Genomic DNA, 24674 nt, shown 5'->3' on the forward strand with positions numbered 1-24674 from the left:
CTCCAGAAAGCAGGCTGCCAATGAAGGAGGGTGATGTGGCACACTCTCATCCAGAGAAGCTGTGTAAAAAACAAATTACTTTTTCAATAAGGCTGAAGAAATAAATCAGTTTTGTCATAATTTTTGTTACAGACAGGCTTATTTTCTGCTACCAGTGTGTTACATCTTTAAAATGTTTATTATGTGCAACATCTTTTCCTCAAAGTCTCAAAATCGTAGAGTGGTTTGGGTTAGAAGGGACCTCATATCTCATCTAGTTCCAGCCCCCCTGTCATGGGCAGGGACACCTTTCACTAGATTGGGTTGTTCCAAGCCTCATCCGACTTGGCCTTAAACACTTCCAGGAATGGAGCATCCATAGCTTCTTTGAGCAACCTGTGCTACCATCCCACCACCCTCACAGGGAATAATTTCTTCCTAAAAGAGTAAAAAGATATGTAATTAGAAATAGAATTCTCAAAGAATTTGGCAAATCTGTGGAGTCTTTAATTCTTAATAAAATGGTTCCATTTATGTAATGTCAAAAATGTCTTAATTTTTTTACTTTTTAAGGAAAATCTAACATAATGGATGCTGTTAGCTTTGTGGTGTGTGAAAAGACATCAAATTTGCGAGTTAAAAGTGTTGGAGAACTTATTCATGGAGCACATGTTGGAAAACCTGTTTCTTCTACAGCTAGTGTGAAGATAGTATGTTGTGAGGAAGACGGGGAAGAAAAAACTTTTTCAAGAGTTATCCGTGGTAGGTAGTAGTTTCTGCTGCATGTACTGTCTGGTGTATAAAGAAATGGAGACAGAAAATACCCAACTTGGAATTTCAGATGTCCAATATTAGTTCATAGTTGGGCAGATTAGTATAGTCCTTTCAGATAGCATTTTAATAGTGTTATAAATGAAAAAAATATATTCGGGTTAATTGGTTAAAAAAAAATTAAACTAGTTATTATATGTTCTTTGCTCAATAGCTGTCTCTAGATATTTCCTTGGGATCTGTAGATGATTTTGGCTCTAGGAAATGGGGTCTGACACCTTCCTGCAGGTGTGAACACCATAAGCAAGGTTATGCCAGTTCCTTTAGAAAGTACTAAAATTAGAAACTAGAGTTTTCAAACAGAAAAAATAAATTACTGAAAGGAATAAATGAGTGATTGAAATATCTTGTCATCTTTGAGACAATTGCTTAGCTAAATTATTTCAGTAGTTTAATTATTTTCCAGTGGATTTTTTTGTTGTAGCCATTTTCAGCAGTAATTTTTTTTTTTCCTTTCCTCCTTTAGGCAGTTGCACTGAGTTTCTTTTCAATGACAAGTCTGTCAGCAGATCTGCTTACATATCTGAGCTTGAAAAAGTAGGCATTCTTGTCAAGGCCAGGAATTGCCTTATTTTTCAGGTGAGCATTTAAGGAACTTTCAAAAGAAAAAGGGTTCTTGTTATTTTATAGAATACACAGTTAAGTATTGTATAGAAATGAGAGCACCCTTAGCCAACTACAAGGCAACATACTTTTTCCTGACCTTGCCCAGATCTACAAGAGTACAAAATAATACTTAATGGGGTTTGTATGTAGATGCATACACTAGTAGGAATGAAGCTAATTTGGAAGAAGTGCTTCTGTTATTCACAATATATAAAAAAGTATGGGTGTGTATAAATACTTAGTGTATTTAATTGTAGGAGTGCTACAAAAAAGTAATTTCATTTTAAAACATTTCTTCTAGTAAAGATGCATTAAAATGTAAAAGATTTTTTTTTAAGATTAAGGGGTTGAAAATTCTATTCAGCTATTAGTTTCCTAGAATTTAATGACATAGGCCTTAAGATTCTGATGAATAATACATTTCACAAAATCATCTTCCTTAGAGTTGCTGACAAAAATCTCTAAGGAAGAATGGATTTTTCCCTTTTACAGGAAAATTAATAGAAACCTGAGTGGCTAGGTGATCCTCATTTTGGCACTAAATTTTTCCTTGGCTTTAAATCTAGGTGCATTTCCCCCAGCTGTGTGCACCATGAATATATACAGAGGTCTATACATTATGCTCTTAAATTCAAAAGGCATCATATTCACCTACAGTGCTGCATAACTTACTTATTTTCAATTTTGGTTTAGGGAACAGTAGAATCAATTGCAATGAAAAAGCCAAAGGAGAGAACTCAACTTTTTGAGCAAATTAGTAATTCATGGGAATATGCTGAGGACTATGAACGAAAGAAGAAGAAAATGCAGCAAGCAGAAGAGGATGCACAGTTTAATTATAACAAGAAAAAAAGTGTGGCAGCAGAACGCAAACAAGCAAAGGTGGAAAAAGAGGAGGTAACTTCAAGTTATTCAATTTTTCATGCTAAGTTGCCAGATTTTGCATCTCTTCTGAACTTCAATAGTGCTTAAAAAAACACAACAAGCCAATGAAACAAGCTGACAAACTTCTGTTGGTTTTAGTCTAGTAGTTTCTTTCAGTATGGCATACTAGATAATAATTCAGTATAATTTGAAAAGGTAGAGGAATACATGTAATCTAAATAAAAGAAAGTATAGGCTTGCCAGTATAATTAATTAAGCATTCACTTAAATGTTTGAGTTTTATGATTAGTGACCATTACTGGAATTACAGCTACTTGTACGTCATGTTACATCACTTTTGGCTTGAAGTTAGACTGCTAATGATGGAAAATAGTTTTTATAAACTATAAATTAAATTTTTATGTTGATAGGCAGAGCATTACCAGATGCTAATCAAGGAACTGGAGGACGAAAGGATACAGCTCCAGCTTTTTCAGCTTTATCACAATGAAAAACAAGTTGACTTTCTGAAAAACAATTTGGATGAAAAGAATATGGAGGCTTATATCAAGAAAGAGTCTCTTTCTACTGCAGAAGATTCATTTAAAGTCAAGAAAAAAATGCTTGGGGTACTAAACAGGGACCAACAGCATATGGAAAAAGAAATGAAGTAGGTTTTTCAGTCACATTCTGTGATAGTTGAATAAAGCATTATCTGCACTGGGAGTTTCTTGGCAGGTGTGCATTTCCTGGTAAAAATTTGGGTGATAGCCCAGTGATGTGGAAGTCAGGTCCTTCCTAGCAGTTCTTTGAAGTAAAATCCAGAAATGGTTTTTACCTCCTCTACCATGCCTAGATACATATTTCATTATATAAATATTTGCTTGATACTAAAATTTAGGAGGTTATGTTTCACTTCTAAAATTACTATTTTCAGTGGTTTTAAAAAAAAAAATCCTCTATGGGTACACCCACAGTGTAAGTCCCAATTTTACATTTTAAAACTGATAGTTTGCATATGTGGTCAGCAGGGGGGAGGGGTGTCTTTTCTGTCTTCCCTCTCTCCCCTTTTCATCTGGCTTTGTTTTGTCTGTGTCTTGTGGAGGTTGGTTGTTTTGGGTTTGTTTCTGGTTTTGTTTTTTAGGACTCTGGAAGCATCACTGATTCAGCAGAGACCTCTCTATATAAAAGCAAAGGAAAACACATCCTACCAAATCAAGAAAGTAGAAATGTCTAAAAAATCTCTAAGGGACAAGGAGAAATCCTGTAATAAGGAAAAGCAGAACATAGAAGAACTAGAGAGAGAATTGAATGATATTGAGAGGGCATGGAGAGCATTTGAGGAGAAAACCAAAGAAGAGAGAATGCAGAGAGCAGCAGATATTGAGCTGGGAGAAAGTCAGGTGAGCCTGGAGGCCCAAAAGTACTGTTTGCTAGAGAAGTCCAAAAATACTCCAGATTGGTGAAATAACAGTTTCTGTGCTATGATCTGTGATTTTTAGTGATCTTTTTGCCCTCGAACTGAAACAAAGCAAAAATTCTAAGTTTTATTTAGACACATGCTATATTGTGGAAGGGTAGGGCAGAAAACATTTGTGAGGGTCTCAGGGTGAGTGATTTTTGAGAACTGGCTTTTCATCTGCTGTATCAATTAGGGAAAACCAATGAAGACAGAAAAGTAAACCAGACCTTGTAGTATACATACCATCTGCTGTGGGTCTGAGTCTGAAACTGGGGTAGCTCATTTGAGAAGGAAAAGGCTACATCCCCTGATAGTGAGTTTACTTTAGAAGAAGCTGTCTTTACAACCATATGGCCATGAATGTTTGTAGAACTATGTGATAGGTTTTTTTTCCACTGTCTCCTCCTTAAAGTAGTTTCTGATCAATTAATGGAGAACCTGCAGGGTTGTTACTTTAGTTTGTGAATATTCCTGCACTGCATTTTAGAGGTGTTTGGTCAGTTAGTTATCACTTAGCAGATTTGTTAAAATGTTTATATTTCACTTACTATATGAATTTTTCTAATATCATGAGAATGCTGAAAATACTGCACTAATTTTGGGCTATGCAAAAACTTACTGTTAAGTTTCAGATTGAATGGGAAGTACTATAAGGTTCCCTGAACAAAAAGAGTAATAGAGAAGGCTGAAAAAAGACTGTTGTTGAGAACTCTTAGGTGTAAGCTTTGGGTTGAATCTTACTCTAAAAAAACACAGCTTGTTAAAATGCAGTCACTAGCTAGAAGAGTCTTCTTGAGAACTGGGTAGTTTTATGAAGTTTAGGTAGGTAAAGTTACTTAAGGCTGTAACAACATGAGTCTTCTCACTTTCCAAGGAGTGATTTTTTTTTTTTTTAATTTCCTTTTGTTCAGTTGGAGTGGTACAAAGAGCTAAAGGAAATGGCAAGGAAGAAAGTAGCTACTCTAGCCCAGCAGCTAGAAAAACTTCGTTGGGAGGATAAAGGAGATCAAGAAAGGCTGAAACTTAATCGCAGGAAGAAAAATGAAATTGAGGTATCTGTATCAAACTAGAATTGGTTTTTTTAGGAGAAAAACATCTCTCTGCCCTTCCTCTGGTATAACTGTGTATATAAATGTGTTCAATGCTCTGATGTAATAAAATCCTCAGCAGAAAAGGTACATTGCAAGTGTTAATTCAGTCTCTGTATTGCAGCAGGTTTAGCAAAATGGCCTCTAAATTTGTTCAGAAATAGTTTGTGTGGGCCCACACTGAGGATTTAGATTTGAAAGCTTTGGCTCTGATATTTTACAATTATTCAGAATGTTGGCTTAACTGTCATCAGTTTCTGGTTTTGTAAGTGTAGTCTTTCTGAGGTGTCCCACTGCCTTTGTATATGTGTATGACAGTCACTCCCTGCAGAGGTGTATTTTGATCACAGCTGAGATGGTTTTAGGGTCAGTTGTGTGTTAGAATGTATTGTAGTTGAAAAAATCTCAGTGTCCCCTGTTCTCTTGCACTTCAGAGGCAGTTTTTTTGTGTGAATACAGTTACAGTTATTTTGATTCGGGTATCTTTTATCATTGCAGATCCAAACATGTAACAATAAAATATGTACATTTTTCACTCTGGCTTGGTTACTGTGCATGATGTTTGCTTCTGATAGAAATGAAAAGGGCAGAAGCTCAGCTGATGATTTCTGTTTTGCTGGAAACCTTGTCCTGTTAGGTGTTCTGGGTTTTCTACTTGTTTTTGGTGGTTTGATTTTTTTCAGACTCTGCTAAATTGCATTTTTATCACCTATTAAGAAGTTAGAGAGTCAACATGCATTTCTTCAGCATTTAGATACAGTCAAGGTTGAAGGAGACTGCTGTTTAGAAAGCTTAGAAATGAATCATATGAGACTTTATGAGTGGTAGAGTTCCAAACACCTCCTTCTTGAACATATAAACTTTTTTCTATGGAAAAGTCTATATTTTGCTCCAGATTTATGAGGATCTAAAATTATCCTTACCATAATAGCTAAGCTAATATTTGTGCATCCACTTTTCCTTTATTAAATACTATTCCTTTTTGAATTGCTAGCTATCAGGAAAATTTGGTTAGTATGTAAAAATGAAAAAAATTCCATTGCCTGTGCTTCTTAAATTGAGCAAGTCTCATTGTGTCGTTGAGAAAGGAATAAGGAATACTTAAGAGTGCATGAAATATGAATATGCGAGCATTGCAGTGGGTAAGAAGAGGTTAGCTCTCCCTAGAACTATTTAAAAGGTCACAAGGAGTTCAGGAGTTAAATTAAGGCTTAATAAACGGTGTAGGTAGCTGTATTTTTTTTCCTCTGCACTTGCTTCAGTTAATGTGTTTTTAATAAATTTGAGTAATTGAAAGTTCTTGTTTTGGCATTGGTGGGGTTTTTTTACTACAATGTTTTGTGTCAGTTTGGAAAACTGTCAACTTCTTTGGAAAAAGCTATTGATGCAAGGCCAAGAACAGCACATCTTCTGTTTCAAGACTATAATTTCCTGGCTCTTTGTTTAAAGTTTTCTTTTATTTATTGGTGTCATGATTCTCTGTGCTGAAAAGTCTTTCCCTGAACTGTAGCTGAATATAGAAAATCTAATAATGGCCTTGGTAAAATAATTTCCCAGTAGTACTTATTCAGGTTCAGCTTGGCACCCACTGTTGCAAAAGAGATGCTGTTACTTCACCATAAAATGGCAATAAAGAAGAAAAGACCTATCTCAGTACTTGTTCTGAATGTAGAGTTGTATATCTTAAAACTGTCATTTTTCTCTGGTTTATTTTTAACACGTTCTATTTGTGACTGCATAGGAAACCATAAAACAGACTGTGGAACAGGTAGAAGAGCATGAAAAACGCATAGAGAAGTTGGAAGAATATACTAAAATATGCATGTATGTGTAAAAAATTAAAAGCTAACTGGATTTCTTGGGTGTTAATCGTTTTCAAAACAGCAGGTTTCTGTTTCCTTCTAATTACTTTCTTTGAGGTTTTAATAATAACTAGAAGTCTTACTAATTTTACTTAATATTTCAGTCACTTAAGCTGTCAAAGTAGGAAGTATGATGACTAATCCATGTTTCATTTGAATCAGTTCTGTAATTTCTCACAAGTTACATTACAGTGGGATGGGACTATTATTGGACAAATTCTGAGCAAGGAAACAGGACAGTTTTGTAGTTGTGCTGGTCTAGAAAGCATTAATATTTACATTGTGTATTAGCAAAGCTTGGGTCTTGCCTTCTGCCTGATACTTACTCCTTGTGTAGTTAGGTGACTGCAGAATGACCTTAATTTATACTGAAAGTGTGTATAAATGAAATTGTGAATTGCTTTTTATTTTTGCTTCTGTTCAAAGTGCATCTTTAACAGAAAAAAAACAGCAGGAGGAAGTGCTGGCTAAGGAAATTGAGAATGCAACAATACGAATGGCTGAAGTGAACGAAGACTTGAACAAAACAGTTGGTGAACTGCAGAATGCCAAAATTGATTACCATGAAGGAAGGCGTGAGCAGATGAGAGCAGAGATCTTGGAAAGTCTAAAAAGGCTATATCCGGATTCTGTGGTAATGGAATGGCCTCATTTAAATGCTTTATTTTGGAGTTAAGACTTAAAAGTTCTGCATTAGACTGAGTAAGCAGCTGGAGTAAATTGGACAGTCTGTAATATCGTTTAAATTTTGTTCTTGATTTTGAATGTACTTGACGAAATAGTATTACTGGAAGAATTGTAGCATATACTGTCATTACTTTTCACAGGTTCAAAAAATACAGACATTACTGCTTGCATCAAACAGTAATTTTGATCTCTTGTGTGATTTAGTGATGTTCAATTAATTCATTTTTTCCTTATTTGGTTTTGTTTTCTTCTGTCCTCCTTTTTGACTTTGTTATTTTGAGCAACTGAATGGGAAGATTAGCAATGAGACCATTTATTCCAGAATAAATTCCAAATACTGCTTCTGAATGACAATTTTTATATTATCAAATGATCTGTCCTTGCTTATAAGTTAGGTTTGTTTACATATTTTCCTTAAATTACACTTCAGTAATGCCATTAAGGGTTTTGTCTATTGATTCTGAATTGTCAGCATACGTTAATTGGTGTATGAAGCATCTTTATATCTTTCTAGTGATGTTAAAAAGATAGACTCCAACACTAAAAACCACTTCAAATAGGAAATTTTTAATAAATATAATTAGTTAAATAGTTGGCCTCTGAGTATGACTCAGTGTAATTGATCCCTCTTGATATACATGGTCATTTGAGATGTGCAAGCTGGCAGTCTTTTTTTTTTAATGTTTACCCAACTTTCCAGTGTTGCCTTTAGAACATGAAAAGTAAAATGTTTTCAGTTGTTTTTTGGCTTCTTGGTCTTTTGCAAAAACCTCAGAATATGGCAAGCATCTGATCCTGTTTTCTCCAAAGAGTAAGAAATCTGCTTTTCAGCTGTTCTTCAGAATTTTTTCATCCAAGTTAGCAAGGTGGTGCTAAAAAAAATCAAAGACTTGATTGGCTTACCTCTTTTTGCTCACTCTGTTTTATATTCCTGTTTGAAAAGGGCTGGATCAGGTGGTGATGCCTTTTTGGCTTAGGGAAGGTAGGTGTTGAGGAATATTCTGTGATTTTTCCTGTAGGAACTGCAAATTTAAGTGTACTTAGAGATGGGATGGTTTCTAACAAAAATGAGACGTCAAATTAATTGCATGAACTATCCTATTACTGGAAGGTTTTAGTGCTGTCTGCTTCAGTTACCCTTGTTCCTACCCTTGTGTTGTTTTGCCAACACCAGTGCACTGAGGCAACACAGTTGTTTCTGAACTGCTCCTTAATGCTTGGGTGTACTAATTCCAGATGAGTGAACACAACCTAAATCACAGTTTTAGGATAGAGGGGTCAAGACACATTTTGTCTTCTGGTCTGCTGGCAGAATGAAGGAAATCTTTGCATTGGTCTTCTGAATTTCATGGGCAAAAAATGACAGCTTCTAAATGTTCAATTCCTATTTCCATCTTACAGCTTCTGTTTTGTTAAAACATGCTTATAACGGTGGGTGCACTCTGCAGGTACTGAATTTGATAATAAAACTGTAGATATGCAAGAAGAGATGAGTAGCCATATGTCAAGAAGCAGGAAAATTTGTTTTGCATGAATTCACAGGTAATAATGTTCAGACTGTGCATCAGTAGGTTCGATCATTCAGAAAAAGCTCAACTCTGCCTATAATTACAGAAAAGAAATAAAAATCTTTAGGGAGCATGTACAGCAAAGAACTATAATTCATTTTCTCTCTGGAGGTGTTATTTCAACAAATGGCAAAAGAGGCTAGATTATTTGGACTATGCAATACAAGGAAAGTAGTTCTTATGCTTTTCATGCTCCCTCATTTTGGGGTTGAAACTGGAATGGTACCTCTTGCTGCCGTTTTGCAGGTAACCGGCCTATTTATTTAAGATGTTACTGACATTTTAAGATCTTACTTAGTGTTAGATACTTCTTACTCGCCAAAAAGCCTGCTTAGATAACTTTGTTAACTTTGCTAGCTCTGCATGCTTCTAGGAATGTGTGAAAGTGATTCTCAGTAACACATAGATATGTACCTATAACCTTAGAGGAAAAAATGGGATCATTCCATATTCTGAAGGCAGACTTTTTAAGTTGGGCTGATGACTGCTATGATCTCTGGCTTTTTCTGATGTACAGCTGTTGTGAGAGAGGGCAGCTGGTACATATGTAATACTGAAGCACTAAGAGGAAAATATATCTTGTATGCAAAAACATTTTATATATCTGAAATATTAGTATTTCTCTGTATTTTAATCTTCAGTTTGGAAGACTACTTGACCTGTGTCATCCTATTCATAAAAAATACCAGCTTGCTGTTACCAAGGTATTCAGCAAATACATGACTGCTATTGTTGTTGCCACTGAAAAAACAGCAAGAGATTGCATTCGGTTCCTAAAACAAGAACGAGCTGAACCTGAAACTTTTCTTGCTTTGGATTACCTCGATGTAAGTTTGTTTTTCTTTTTCCTGTCACCAGCAAGCTAATACACTTACAAGTCTTGATACTGGTTCATTTAAGTTTAACTAAAATCGGCTTAAGTGTTAAAGCACAGGACTTGGGAAGTGAATTTCTTGAGGCTCCTTTGCCAGCCAGCTGAGGTCCTTATGGATGGCAGCATGAACATCTGGGCATATCAGCCATTCCTCCCAGTTTTTTGTGATCAGCAAATGCTGAGGATACATTCTTTCCCATCATCCAGTTAATTAATGAAGGCATTAAACAGGATCAATCCCAGTATTGACATGTCTACCTACTGGCCTCCAGCTGGGCTTTGTCTACCAGTCACCACCCTGTGGGCTTGTCTGTTCAGAGAGTTTTCAATTCATCTCACTATTCATCCAGACCCTATTTCATCAGCTTCTCCATGACGACCTTGGGGGAGGCAGTGTTAAAAGCCTCTCTGAAGTCTGGGTGGGAAATACTCACTGTTCTCCCCTGGTCTCCCAGGCCAGTAATTTCTATTGTGTCAGGCTGTTACTGATCCTGCATGACTGACTTAGTGAATCCATGCTGGCTACTTCTCCAAGATTTTGTGTTCATATGCCTGAAACTGCTTTCTAGGATAAGTTGCTCTATCCACAATCCACAAGTTGCTTTTCCACAATCAACACGAAGCTGACAGTCCTTGGGTCCTCCTCCTTGCCCCTATTTGAGCACGGGAGAGACACTTTTTTTCACCTAATCCTTAGGTGTTGCCGCCCGCAACTTCAGGATCTTGTCCAGGGAAGCAGCAGGATTCTGGGGACCAGCATCAAACACCAACGAGGCGGGCTCCCGTTCATGAAACCATTTATTCAGCATGGGAACAAAGTCAGGTCCAGAACAGAGAGCCCCGAACAGAGGCACAGCAGGGGTTTTTGAGGGACAGAACTCTTGAGGGTCCCCACCCCCGAGGGTGGAGTTTAGGGTCAGGAACCATCAGAAACACAGCAAGGGAGAACCCCCAGGGACTGAAACCCAATCAGAGCACCTGGGCCGCCCTTCAGAAGGGGTTTGGGGTGGGACAATGTAACTCTTTGTCTCCCCTGAGGCCGCTGCCACACTTAGGTACCTCTTTCAGTTCAGCTGCTGTTCTCACTCAAAGGTACATTGCAAGTGGCCTTGTAATGACATCCTTCAGCTCTGCTGGTTGCATCACACCAGGACCTGCACATTTACATGCATTCAATTTGCTTAAGTTTGCCTGAACCGATCCTCTTCTCGCAATGTCTTTATGTTCTAGACTCCCCCTTGGGCTCCTGCCTGGGTTCCCAGAGGCTAGTCTTGCAAGACTGAGGTGAAAAGAATTCAGTATCTCAATCTATTCTATATGCTTTATCACCAAGGCCCCTGCCTCATTCAGTAGCAAGCTCACCTCTTCCTTAGTCTTGCTTTTATGACTGTGTATTTACAGTGCCAAAAGTGTATTTACAGACACCATTTCTGTGGCATCCCTTGTCAGATTTGGTTTCATCTGAGTTTTGGCTTTTTTAACCTCATACCTACCTGCATGCTTGGATTGTGTTTCTGTATTCCTATGAGACTGCTTGTGTTCCTGCTTCCACCTTTTGTTTCCTTTTTGTGTTTATTTATCCTTGTGGCATTTTTGCTTGACTTCCTGCTCATGTTAACATTCTTAAGACTGGAGGAGCTGATCTTTGAACACTGAACAGGATTCTTGGGCCTGTCTTCATTTGGGGGCCTTGTTCCATGAAGAGGCCAAAGTCCAGGGCTGTGAGCTTGCCTTTCACCCTTGTGCCTACTCTCAGGATGCTGGACTCTTTCTTCTGTGTCATGCTTACTGCAGCTAGGGCTGCTTTTTGACTTTCCCATCCCCTACAAGCCTCTCCCTTTTGAGTATGGGATATAGCACACCTCATGTTCCCACCTTCTGTCACTTGGACAAAGAATTGGTCATCAGTGCTTCTCAGGAATGATATGGATTGCTTGTGCCCTTTCTTGTCCTTTCAGCTGTCTGTAGAAAGCCTCATCCCTCTGCCCTTCCTGATCAGGCAGCCTGTAGCAGACACCCATTCCACTGTCACCTTTACCCGGCCCCTAAGTCCTTACCTATGAGCTCCCAAATGGTGCATTTTCTTTCCCCAGGCAAACCTCTATGCATTCCAGCTGTTCTCTCACATAAAGGGAAACTTCAGCTCCTCGTCCCCACCCCACCTGTCCTTCCCAAAAAGTCTGTATCCCTCTGTGGCACTGCTCCAACTACAGGAACTATCCAACCATGTCTCGTTGACCCCAAAAATCATAGAATCACAAACTGGTTTGGTTTAGAATGGATGTTAAAGCTCATCCAGTTCCACCCTTGCCATGGGCAGGGACACCTTCCAATAGACCAGGTTGCTTGTACCCCCTGGCCTTGAACACCTGGAGGGATGGGGCAGCCACAGCTTCTCTGGGCAAGGTGGTAGCCTTGCAACTGCACACAGAGCATGAATTCTCTTGTTTATTCTCCATGCATTGGTGTCCTTTGATTTGATGCACAGGTTATACAATAGTATCTTAATGCCATCTTAAATAGTAATGCATTAGGTTATACAGATTGAAGGACAATGGTGGACAGAGAACATAAACCCCAGATCTGTTTCTAGTCTTGCAGTGATGGAGCTCCCTTTTTCATTGATCTGTACATCCTGTCCCCAGACTACTCAGACTTGAACATGTTGTGCTGTAACAACATGGATTCTAAACACTGCTTGTTTGCTTTACAGGTTAAACCAATTAATGAGAAGCTAAGGGAGATAAAAGGAGCTAAAATGATGGTGGATGTTGTACAAACGCAATTTGCTCCACTGAAAAAAGTGATTCAGTTTGTGAGTGGGAATGCCTTGATCTGTGAAACAGTTAAAGAAGCCAAACACATTGCATTTGATGGACCAGTGAGGCTGAAAGTAAGAGGCTGAAGTTTGTTGCATATATTTTCATTGCAGTTATGTATTTGATGTCATTAAATAATTCTTCTGTGAACAAGCTGGAGTATTGCAGATAAACACAGAGTTCATACTATGCTGTCTAATCCCACAGAAACAAATCACTAGATACTTCACATGGCTGTATTTTTCCTCTGATAGTAAGTTGAAGCAGTTTCTTGGGAAAAGGTGGAGGCAAATTAAAGGTTGGTGTCCGAATAGGATTCTTGGTATGGTCCTTTTGATGAGGAGTAGGAGGGATGGATAACCCTGCTTCTAAAACTGTCCTACTTAAAAATACAGACTTAATCTTGCAAGACTCTCTTTAAGGAAATGCTTTCAAATTTTTTTAAAATATCTGCCAGAATCTCTTGGTTATAGATATGGATTTTGTCAATGACTGGAAGCTTCTCTGTTGCTTCCTGTAGTTCTTTCTTCTTATTCCTGTCTCTATTGCTGCAGACAGTATTTTATTTGCTTACTAAGCCTTCTAAAATTTTGTTTAAGACAGCTTTAAGTTGAAGGTGAGTGTGAAGTCATTTTTACTTGAAATAAAGTCACAAAAACATTCATGTTCTTTACTAAAATTTACACTTTCACTCTACAAACAAGCTGTTTGCCCTTACTCTGTTACCATGTTGCCTGCTCAACATGGTAAAAAAAACAAGTTTGAAAGGTGTCTGTTCTACACCTTTTAAGTGCAAGTGTAGTACAAAGGACTATATGCAAGGAAATGATACAATTTCATTTTATGTTCTGATCATTTACACTAATACCAAAATATGATTACTACTGAGAAACAACAGACTTTCTCTTTACTTCACATGTCTCTTGTTAGCAGGTTTGGAAGAGAAAAAGAAAAATCTGAGTCCAACTCAAATGTGGTAGTTACTTGTTTAACTACCATATCTTGGGCACTAGTGCATGGGATATTTTGGCTGGGATTTTTTTCAGATTTATTTGGATATAACTTGTTTTCTTCCAGACAGTGGCTCTTGATGGAACTTTATTTTTGAAATCTGGAGTGATTTCTGGAGGATCAAGTGATTTAAGATTTAAAGCTAAATGTTGGGATGAGAAAGAAATGAGTAAAATGAAAGAAAGAAGAGATAGCTTGATTAATGAGTTAAAGGTAGGTCTCTTAAAAGCACTTAACTGCAAAAGTCATGCTCTAATTTAATTCGCCTCTGGGAAGGTCATTTTCTAAAAAATGTAATTTGCAAATCTTCTAGAAGATGCAGACTGGACATAATAGCTGTTCATCCTCTTGTTAATAATGAATTCTGTGTCTCAGTTCTTAGCTGTGGTTCTTAGGTTGCAAGTGAAAACACAGGACAACACTGTTGGTCCAAGCTCCTTACAGTAAAAAGTTGAGTACCTAAAGGCTTGTAGTGAAAATGACAATGTGATTGTGTCAACATGGGAATGTTGGCATGAACCAAAACCTGCCAGTGTAAAATGATTTGTCATACCTTTAGTGTTGGCTTTTTTTAGGAGGCATAGAGTTGTAATGTAATCTGTGAGCAGATACTTTCGTGGGAGAAATAAATTCATTGCAATATTAATACTGAATATGACCTGTCCTGTCAGCCTTTACCTTGAATGAGGCCTACATCAGTGAGGCTAGCTTTAAAATGTGAAAAACAAATAAAAGTTGAACTATTTGAAAATTATTTAAAAAGCTTTTTCTCCTACCATAACACTTTCTCAGGACTTAATGAAGACCAGACGGAAGGAGGCTGACTTGAAGCAATTGCGTGCTCAGTGCCAAGGAACTCAGACACGACTTAAATATTCACAGGCTGAATTAGACCTTATTAGGAAGAAACATCTTGCTAATCTCTTCATGGTATAATATTAAGTCTTTATGATTTTCATGTTTAATAATTGTTTTAAACTGCAATTGCTAATAAAGTAACACTATTTCCTTACATAGTTTTATTTAGTTAAAGTTTTACATAAAGCAGTTACAACCAAGGAATTGATAAAATATAATAAACAAAATTGCAGAGTACTTTACATGAAGCTTTTTCTGTTGTGGTTTTAAAATTTGAATTTCTGGTAAGCTTGGTTTATCATTTAGTAGCCTTCAGAAGTCTGTATGCCAAAGTGTGCTTTATGTGGTACTTAGTTTGCTTTTCTGCTCGTTAAAGCTGTAATTCTTACATGCAGATTGGGAGTATTGGTGGTTAAGTGACATTTGAGAAGAAAATATTCTATGTTTTTAATCAGAAAAAAAGGCTAACCTGGAACAGAGCTGTCTCTTAATTTCTAGAGAGTTGATCACCCTATTAAGAAAAATTACTATCTTTTTCTATCTAGGAAAAATCAAAACTGGAAAGTGAACTGGTAAATATTGAGGCTCAGTATGATATGCTGAATGAAGGAATAGTACAAAGAAAAGAAAAAATAGAAGAATTTCAGAAAAATATTAATGAGGTAATGCCTTCTGTCAGAGCTTAGAGAGTTCATGATACTGGACTACAGAAACTTATGTTTTACTGATATTTAGACCTGGGCAACTTCTAACTTTGTAAACTGCTTTGTCAAAACAAGGCTTGCAAATTATTCCAGCAACCTTTCTATCTCCTCTGCCTTTCTTACCAAGGTAGCTGTGAACAGAGAATGTTAGTGTATACCAGTCATAGCTTTGCAAATCAGCTTCCTTAGAGTCAAAGTTCTGTGACTGTCAAGTGCTAAACACAAATCCAACCAAAACTAAATCCATCTATGTCTCAAACAGATGAATGCTTAATATATACAGCTTTCTAGAGCTGAAAACAGTCCTCAGCACTGCAAGAGGGCTTTGTTCTGAACTCTACCAGTGACATGTCTGGGGGATGGCCTATGTGCTTACAAAGTAGATGAAAAATAGCATAGTGTGAAGGTTCATTTCTCTTGGGAAGTAGCTGGTATTTGTTCTTGGGTTTTCTCTGTGCTGTGATTACCCTGGGAGTGTGGCTGAGGTGTGTGTGATGATTGTCAGCAAAATTCTTGTTTCATTGTTTTGGGGTTTTTTTTGTTTCTGTAGAGGTTTTCTTCTTCTGATTTTGTTTGTTTTTTTATTTCTCAGGTGGGAAGAAGGTTCTTTTGTGTTTTTTGCATGTTGTGTTTTTGGGGCTTGTTTTGGTATTTTGTAGGGTTTTTTTAAGACTGTTGTATACCTGTATTCGAGTCCAGTTCATGGAAGATGGAACTAGCCTGGGATTTAACAGTGTTCTTTGCTCACCCTCTCTTTTGAGGTATAAGGGATGGAGAGCTTGGAGATCTTGTTCTATCCCCACTTGTACAAATTAATTTTCTGTTACAGTACTAGACAGCTTTTGTGTTTAGAATCTTCTCCTGTCTGCTTCCTATCAGCAACAGGAAAAGTCTGTGGTATGTGATCTGCCACTTAGGTTTTTCAGGTTTTTTTGCGTAGACACTTCTGCCATCCCATCCCTCAGTTTCCCTGTCATTTACTAATCTTCCAGTAGTCCCCAGAATAGTCCATACAGACAATGGAAAGATTGCAGAGCAGGGTTGTCATGAAGAGACTAAAGGCATTTAGTGAGGGGACTGCTAGTAAAACCTAACACAATGCCAAGCAGGGTTTCTTGCTGTGTTCTACTAGAGCAGGCAATGACTGACACTACTGACAAATGACTGCTCATTTGGGGAAATGCACACCTCATCTCTACCTGTGTATTGAAGTTACCTTTGTTCCTACTCTTGTCAAACAAGGTCTGGTGTAAGCTGTGGAAAAATGGTACTGTAGTATTATCTGGAAAATTCACAGCCCAGGACTCAGATGCTGGTGTAAATGTATATTGTTGAAGGAGAGATTCTTCATCACTGTCTGCAGTAACTCAGGCTGTATCGTACATCTGTAATTTAGTTCGTGCTTTTGACCCATTCTCATTAGTCAGTCTGAGATTAATCCATGACTGGAATTCTGCATATAAGAACAAGCCAAAATTGCTGCCTGTTCTCTGTCTTGCTTGGGGTGCAGGCATGAGGGAGTGCAGATATCTGTCACCTGCAGACACTGAGAAAGATGCTGACGGTTAACTGTATAAGAATTCCAGATACAGGAACTTTTCTTTTGCTTGTTCTGAAAAAACCAAAACATAGAGGCTATCATTTGGAACCAATCATCAGTTTCCACAGAGTATTGTAACTTGGATAATATAACTTGGTTTGATATAGTATTTGATACCTGGCTAAAAAAACCTGAATACTAAAACAATATAAACAATACCAGTCTTTGACCTGCAGCATTCTCTTAAAATTCTGTTCAGTCCATTTGGTTTCCTTTTAAATAGACTGTTGCTGTTTCTTCCTTAAGTCCAGCCATATACACTGTACCTAGTATTTGCCTGTTTAAATTTTTCTTAAAAATTTTAGAATTGGTTTTGACTGATGCTTTTGTTAGTATCTGCTGTATAATTTGGAAATGAGATACTCCCTGGCAGAGTTTCTGCTATGACTTTTCTATAAACAGAGCACACTTAGCTGTCTGGGAACAGCAGTCAAAACCAGGGAAGCTGGTTACACTGTGATGATTTTTGTCTTCAGAATGACTGGGTGTTGTCAAGAAGAGCTTAGATTTGAATTACTTAGTAGATCATAGGCACATATATGCCTTATGTCTGGCATTTGGACTGAAAGTGTTACTTGAAAATTTCAAGTACAAATCACTTCTCAGTAGTTGTTAGCTGTTTTCTTGAAGTACCTTAAAAATCCAGTTTGTAGGTGAAGTGATTGAATATTTTACATCTGTGAGTTGCAAAATACTATAATCATTTTTTGTTCCATTTCCGTTTTCAAAGGTTGAAGATGTTGTTTTCCGGGAATTCTGTGAAGAAATTGGTATAGAAAATATTCGTGTATATGAACAAGAACATGTGAGACAGCAAGAGGAGATTGATAAGAGAAGGTGATATATGTCATTAAAATGTAAACCAGTGGTTTGGTATTAGATTGGGCACACTGGTACTTGAAAAACGCCCTCACAGGAGAAAACACAAAGTCCTAGGAGAATGTAGAAGGCTCTCCTTGTCACTGTAAGGATTAGTTAGACCATTGCTATAGATTAGTTAGATCACTGCTATGGTTTGGGTTTGTTAGATGGCATCAGTGACAGCTCACAACAAACTTGAAAGGTAACATTTACTGTTTTGGTAGCACTGTTGTAAAAAATGAAGAATAGTTTTCCAATACCCACATTGAAAAATGGTACTAGCCTAAATTGAGAATAGCATGAAGGGTCACTTGTGTGTGAAAAATCTTAAGGAAAACTGGGTGTAAGATGTGGGAGTTTGGTAGAAGAATATACTCTTACAAGGAAAACAGGTTCTTGAGTTTTTCACAGGCAACCTCAGCTAGTGTCTCTCTCACAGACATGTCTCCACTGCACCACAGATTTGTATCTTAGAGGGAGAATGTTAAAATGAACTGATGGTTGAAGTTCAAGTGTCACTTTCCATATTGATGTGGCTATATTCTATATTGTATTTGTTTGAGCAGTATCACTGTATCTTTGTGATTTCTCATATATTTACAGGATGTGGTGTAGTAAATCAATGTAATGCAGATTTTTGTGTTCACATAGAAGATACAGTAATGGTATCTAAATAGAGTCCAATCACAGTTTATAGCCTGCTTTGTAAGAAGTGGTTTTAAATCCTGTACTTTGACTAGATTGGAGTTTGAAAATCAGAGAACACGACTGAACATTCAGCTGGAGTATAACCGTGGCCATCTACAAAAATTAACAAACTCAGTCAGCAAGTTGAGGGAGACGGTTCATAAAGACGAAGCTGAGATTATCAAGCTACAGAAGGTAATAATAAAATCATTTTCTCTGTCTCTGTAATTCAATGTATTCTTTCCTCTCAGTTCCAATTTTGAATAAATGTATTTGGTGCTGTGGATTAATTTCTCAAGGGGTTAATTCAGTGTTGACTTTGAAATTGCTTAGAAAAATGTAGATGCATATTGCATTTGAACCTTGGAATAAACAGCCATATTTGGATGCTTATTTATTATTAAAAATAAGCTTATTAAAAGTTAAGTTTTGGATTACTGTCTGTACAGTATTATTTTATACTTTGTTCAGTTGATATGAAAAGGCAACATACATCTATAGATAAAACCAGCAGCATGCAGCTCAGAATGAGCAGATTTTATGAGTAAGAGCAAGCAACTCTGGTGCTTTACATCTTTAAGCTAATTTACAGCCACTAATGCATTTCAAATAATGCTAAAACCAATTTAGATTTTCAGTTGAAGTAATATGTATGGGTTCCTCCTCCACAGTGTTCTTTACCTGTATTGTGCTGATGTTGCTTGTTAAAGAAACAAGCTTGTGCTTGTTGACAGAAAAGAGAAGGAGAAAATACGTGCTTTGAACAAAAAACAAAAGGTGAAATGTATAAAACTGCCACAAAGTGGGGGGGAAACCCACCTCCCCAGTGCCCTTCAGATCTTGTGCTGTAACACATTTGAATGTAACAGGTTTAAACTTTAACTCCTTTCTGTATAGTAGAGGTTCCAGATCAAGATTCTTGGTGGGAGGCTAAAAATTTAAATATTTCTATGCAGGATGAGGAAAATCTTCTAAAAAAAGTGAATGGACTTTTGGAGGAGCAGCAGCACCTTAAGGATAGATTAAGTGCTCATAAATCTGAGCTTACAAAAAGTCAAAATGAAGTTGAAGAGTTCAGAAAGATGGTGTTAACTCTTAATAGGTAATTCCTAATTCTACTCCTGGGAAGATGACTAATGGGATAATATTTAGGAGGGATTTACTGATCACGTGTTTGGATTTCTCTTGTTTTGTTTTCTTGTGAAAGATTTATTAGAGACATAGTGATTTGCAACTACAGTGTGCCTTAGTTTAACATTGTTTCAGTGTGTGAAGGAGAGTATTTCAAGAGAGCCATCCCATAAACCATATAGAATTATTTTATTACCTGCCTAGTCTTAGATCTCACTGTGATCTCTGACCACAGATCTCTCATCTCTTGTGGTGAGTGTGTAGTAGCTTGCAGCTTGACTGGGGGCATGTGAAGTTCCCTTGTAGTTTGACCGTTTCGTTTTAGAGTGTATCTGACTAATGGGAATATTTTTATTTTCTGATTTAATTGCTATTTTCCACACTTTTCTTGTGTTGAATACAATAAACTAGTACTAACTGTAGGTCATTGTTATGTCCTACTGTTACATTAAATCAACTCCTTTGTGTGGACAGTTTATACTTCAGTTCCATTGTGCTTGCTTATTATTGATGTCCCTTAATCAGGAGTCATTGCTGTGTTTAAAAACCCTATCATGTTGGCACAGTAGGTCTAGGAAAACTTGGGGAATCTTGATGCTATCAGAGGAGTTGGCTGCAAAGAATCAAGCTGTTTCAAGGAAAGTAATGATAAAAGATACTTGATTACATGTTAAGGAATCAAATCTCCATACATGTTAACTAGAGTTAAACAGAACAGAGCTGGGCTGTAATTAGGAAATATGGGTATTTGAATGTGCATTTCATTGAACTTGGCAGTGTACTGCAACTGAGGCTTCCTTTGGAGTAATTTGGGAGAATGGAGAGGACAGCAGAAGTACAGCACCATTTTCCTATATGTTTGATGGGGGTTATTGCGGAGGAAACAGCCCTCTTGGTGTTTGGAATCTGTTTTCCATACTGCATTTATTTTCTGTGGATATTATTAGCAGTGATGTTTTCACTTTTGCACTGTGCCTTTTGTGCATGTAGAGAAGCCACAAAGTTGCAGAGGGAAGCTACAGCTCTAGAAACATCTCTGGAAGAGAAGAGATTAAGGCGACATAATCTGCTGCTTGAATGCAAGGTGCAGGACTTGAAAATCAAGCTACTGTCTGGATCACTGGATGATATCAGTGAAGTAGAGGTACATAAAGTGTTTAGAAGAAGATAGATATTCTGGAGGAGCACTTACTCATGAATTTAAAGTTTCTTTTTCTTTCCCTACAGGACTGTTTCTCTTACGTAGTAATGTTCAAACCAGTACACTCTATTTATGTATCTAGGTCTCTTTCATTCGAAAGAGCAATTTATTTTTGTAGACAGAAGTAGTGTTTGCAAATATTTTTGCTTGTGCTCAAAACAGACTCTTGTGAAATATATAAAATCTTGTGGTAAAAGAAAATTGGTATGATGATAAGTAAGAGGATACACAGGGATCAGTTCAGAAATGTAAATTAATATGTTATGTGCAAGAGTTGAGATATTTGGTCTATCATCCATAATGTAAATGCTGTATAGAAAATCATCCTTTTGAGTTCAGCAGTTGTAGATACTCAGAGAAACCAGAGATAGGCTAAAATAGAAGCATTCCTTCTATCTGATGACTGTCCCTTGTTATTTGTCTCCATTTTCCCTCTTTTTCCAACATACCTTTTGTGAGGAGAAACAATCTTCCTGCACTGTTACAAAAGAAATGAACTGTGGGTTTTGAAGAACTTATAACAAATGTGTGAATTTGGTAGGAGTCTTGTTGAACCCATTCCTTAGAAAAGTATTTTTGCCATAGGATAGGTGTGAACTGGGCAGCAGACAAAATGCAGGCAGTGAGGTGGGGTGGACAGTCAGTGAAGAGAAAGAACAAGAAATGGTAATGATCAGAGGATGTAGGAACTCGGCTCTCACTCTTTCTGAATAAGGAAGAGAGGAAACCAAGGCAGGGAGCAGAAGGAATGACAATGTGGATTCTTAATTAACCTCACTGAGAAGACCAGCAAGACTTAGTTCTGAGAAAGATTCTTGGTGGGAAAGGGGTCGAATAATGAGAGATAGCACATGTTTAATTTGAGGGAAAGTGACTGAAATTCAGGCTAGAGGGAGTAGAAGATTCTCTGCTTATGCCATACTCAAGCTCCTTGATTCTTTTGAAAGAGGAAGAAATGCCTCAGTTTACACACTTCAGCCTTCCCTTGTAAGGGATTGAGGCATCAGGATGTGTACATCTTTCCAATCAGGAGATGTACAGTATGTACAGAGTTGTACATACGTAATAAACAGATTGTTGCTGCTTTTAACATAGCTTCAAGCTGAGTTCAGCAGATGTTTTCATCTTCATTTACAGGTGTGTGTGTTAATTAGGCTCATGAAGCCTTAACTGTTCACTCCATTTGGTCCAGGGGAAGAGCCATGGATTAAGTTTACCTCATGCCATGTTACCAGTGTCTTCTAATTTTAAAACCTTTTAATGAATTGGTTTTAGTGTTTTAAAGTTAACTGTTGTGTTTCTGAGTTGGAATGTCCTTCCTCTTCTAGCTAGAAACTGAAATAGAAGACACCCAGACTCTATCAGGGATCTATGAAAGGGAAGAGGGAATTCAGATAGACTACAGTACTCTAGAAGCTGACCTAAAGGTAATCTTTTTTGTCTGAAATTATAAGAGATTAAGTGTTTGGTTTTATTTTTGTGAAAGATATTTCATTTGTTGTTTATTTTGTTCTTCACCCTGGTCTTAAATTGACACTTGGTAAAACCATTGCTAAGATGAAGTGCATGTCTATGTGCTCTGGTTTTGTACTCATGATGTAGCATTGATGTGTGGGATCTCTAGATAAGGCAGCTTCCCATATAACTGGCTTTAACTTACAGCTTCCCTGAACCACAAAAATGACATTGAGAGACTTAGTATAATCTTAATTTTTATTTTTTTTTCCCCTTCTTCCTTTACTTTCTGCCTTGAAGTTCCAACTATATATGTTAAGACTCAAAACTTCAAAACCCAAGGATGGCTGGGGGGAGTTGTTCACTTTGTGGCATTTGCCGAGACTGAGGCTTCCCATCCTTCCCTAACAGCCCATAAGGCCACATTTTCTCAGCAGGTTTTGCAATTTTTTTTCCTTTTTAATCTTGAAGAAAATAGTTAAATGTCAGAAGAACAGAGCAAAGGATGAATCTGTCATCAGTAGAACTTACCTCAAAGAATTTACTGAGAACCTCTTCTTCAAAAACCAAGGAGTGAAGCACTAATCCTGCTCCCATGTTGTATTTTAAAAAGGGAATTGAGGGAAAATAATTGTCTCCCTGTTTTTAGAGGTCTTGGAAAAGAAGAGTGAGGGCCTGGTAGATTCATTGCAAGAACTAAGACCTGGGTGGCATCAGTTGTTTTTCAAGTTAAAGCTATTAATGATTGTTTCAGGAACTGTGAGTGCTTGCTGTATGTATTAAAATGTGTTGGTCTAAAAGCAAATTAGATTGCTCTATTGGTTTTCTTTCTTTAGCAACTAGAATCTGATAAAGATATAGAGGATCATGTGAAGGAAATGCAGCAGGAAATCAAATCTAAAGAGGTCACATTAATGAAGACAGCTGCTCCAAACCTGAGAGCAGGAGAGAAGTTACAGATAGCTCGGGACAAGTTCCAAGAATCAATAGACGGTAACACTTGAGTCTTTCATGTCAGTCACTTTTGTGATTCTACCCCTAATTGAAATTCTTCTTGGGGTTGGTCCTGCTGGCTTTGCCCATTTCAGATATTAAGATATATTTTTGTGGTTAAGTGTTTATCCTCGGTTATCTTTTTAATTATACGTAAACAGTTCTTTAACATACACTTGAGTGTGCAGTAGTTTGTTGACAACGGTTTGAATGATTGGGAAGATACTTGTTCCCCACATGACATCATAAAGTGTTTTTACTTGCTTTCTGAGAGTACCGACTTTAATGTTACAATTGCTTAAATTTTTCTTACATAACTGAAGGAACTGTGCATGTTGTCCAAAACTCACACATGAGCATTTCTGCAAAACGATTACTATCTTCAGAGAGTTTTGAATATATTAACTATGTAAGAAACTTAAGGGGTTCTGGAGCTGTACCAGGTCAGTGCTGGTGCTGCTTAGGGCTGCCTGGTTCCCAGAAGGAAGAACAGGAGAGAAGGACATTGTTCCTTGCTCCAGATAAATGTGGCACAGAGCAGATTGAACACATTACAACTTTGCTGGTTTGTGGGGTCTCGATTTGAAACATGGAAGGAAAATCACACTATATTGGTATGTTCCTTTTTCTACAATAAATATTTTCTTTGATCTTGCTCATGGTACCCATTATATATTTGTTCTGTGTATTTGCTCAAAGACTTCTTAAGGAGTAATTCCTGTGATTTTATTTTTCAATAGCTTTTGAGAACAGCAGAAAGGAGGCCAGAAGATGCAAGCAGGAATTTGAAGAAGTGAAAAAAAAGAGATATGAGCTGTTTACCCGGTGCTTTGAGCATGCCTCCATCGCCATTGACAGCATCTACAAGAGGCTTTGCAGGAGCAGTAGTGCTCAGGTGTGTCAAACTCAGGGGCTTTGCTTTAAAGGCAAAGATGCTTTGTTACCTAGAATAAAATAGCACTACTGGCTTCCAAAGACAGTCTTGATCCTTAAGAAGAAAACTACAGAAATAATGATGACAGAAGTTTAGGGTCAGGGAAGGACCAGGCAATAAGCCAAAGTATGCTTGACATTAGACAGAGGGAGATAATCTGTGAGCAAAATTCGGAGCTATTCAGCTTGGCTTAGTTTTACTCTTTGCTTTTTAGCAGACTTGCTAATTATCAGAACATGAGTGTGAAATTGTAGTGGTTTAAGTTTGCTAATTTGAGTCCTTCATTTTAAAATAAGATTGGTTTACACATCAAGTTATATGAATAATAATCATTAGTACAGACAACTGAAAATCATGAATCAGTGCTAGTGTTTTGTACAGGGTCTTGAAGCACCTTCTACTCCACCTAAATATTTAGAAAATAAACAGACATAATATGTTTGCAGCTTTTAAGAAATATGTAGAAAAATTGTCTCACTTTTATCTTTGTTACTGTTCCTGTATTAATACCAAAATTCAAGAGGGAACTCCAAATGCTTTGGTTAGTGGAATATTTAAAGGATTGAACTGTTGTCTGTCTTAAGATTTTGTTTTCCTTC

At 37.3% G+C, this 24674-nt stretch overlaps 1 protein-coding gene across 1 annotated transcript in view; it reads left to right on the forward strand.

The window, feature by feature from the left end:
* The window catches only part of SMC1B (structural maintenance of chromosomes 1B), a 31635-nt gene that overhangs the window by 1374 nt on the left and 5587 nt on the right, over positions 1–24674 (forward strand). The window contains exons 2-21 of the mRNA XM_015628588.1: positions 553–741; positions 1277–1389; positions 2110–2313; positions 2712–2950; positions 3425–3683; positions 4654–4794; positions 6572–6654; positions 7119–7326; positions 9589–9774; positions 12535–12714; positions 13718–13864; positions 14444–14581; positions 15055–15171; positions 17544–17650; positions 18415–18556; positions 19318–19463; positions 20483–20636; positions 22022–22120; positions 22985–23141; positions 23882–24036. Coding sequence (XP_015484074.1) covers positions 553–741; positions 1277–1389; positions 2110–2313; positions 2712–2950; positions 3425–3683; positions 4654–4794; positions 6572–6654; positions 7119–7326; positions 9589–9774; positions 12535–12714; positions 13718–13864; positions 14444–14581; positions 15055–15171; positions 17544–17650; positions 18415–18556; positions 19318–19463; positions 20483–20636; positions 22022–22120; positions 22985–23141; positions 23882–24036 — 3164 coding nt within the window. The remainder of the gene's footprint in view (positions 1–552; positions 742–1276; positions 1390–2109; positions 2314–2711; positions 2951–3424; positions 3684–4653; positions 4795–6571; positions 6655–7118; positions 7327–9588; positions 9775–12534; positions 12715–13717; positions 13865–14443; positions 14582–15054; positions 15172–17543; positions 17651–18414; positions 18557–19317; positions 19464–20482; positions 20637–22021; positions 22121–22984; positions 23142–23881; positions 24037–24674) is intronic.

This window comes from Parus major, chromosome 1A, assembly GCF_001522545.3.
Source record: "Parus major isolate Abel chromosome 1A, Parus_major1.1, whole genome shotgun sequence".
Lineage (NCBI taxonomy): Eukaryota > Metazoa > Chordata > Aves > Passeriformes > Paridae > Parus > Parus major.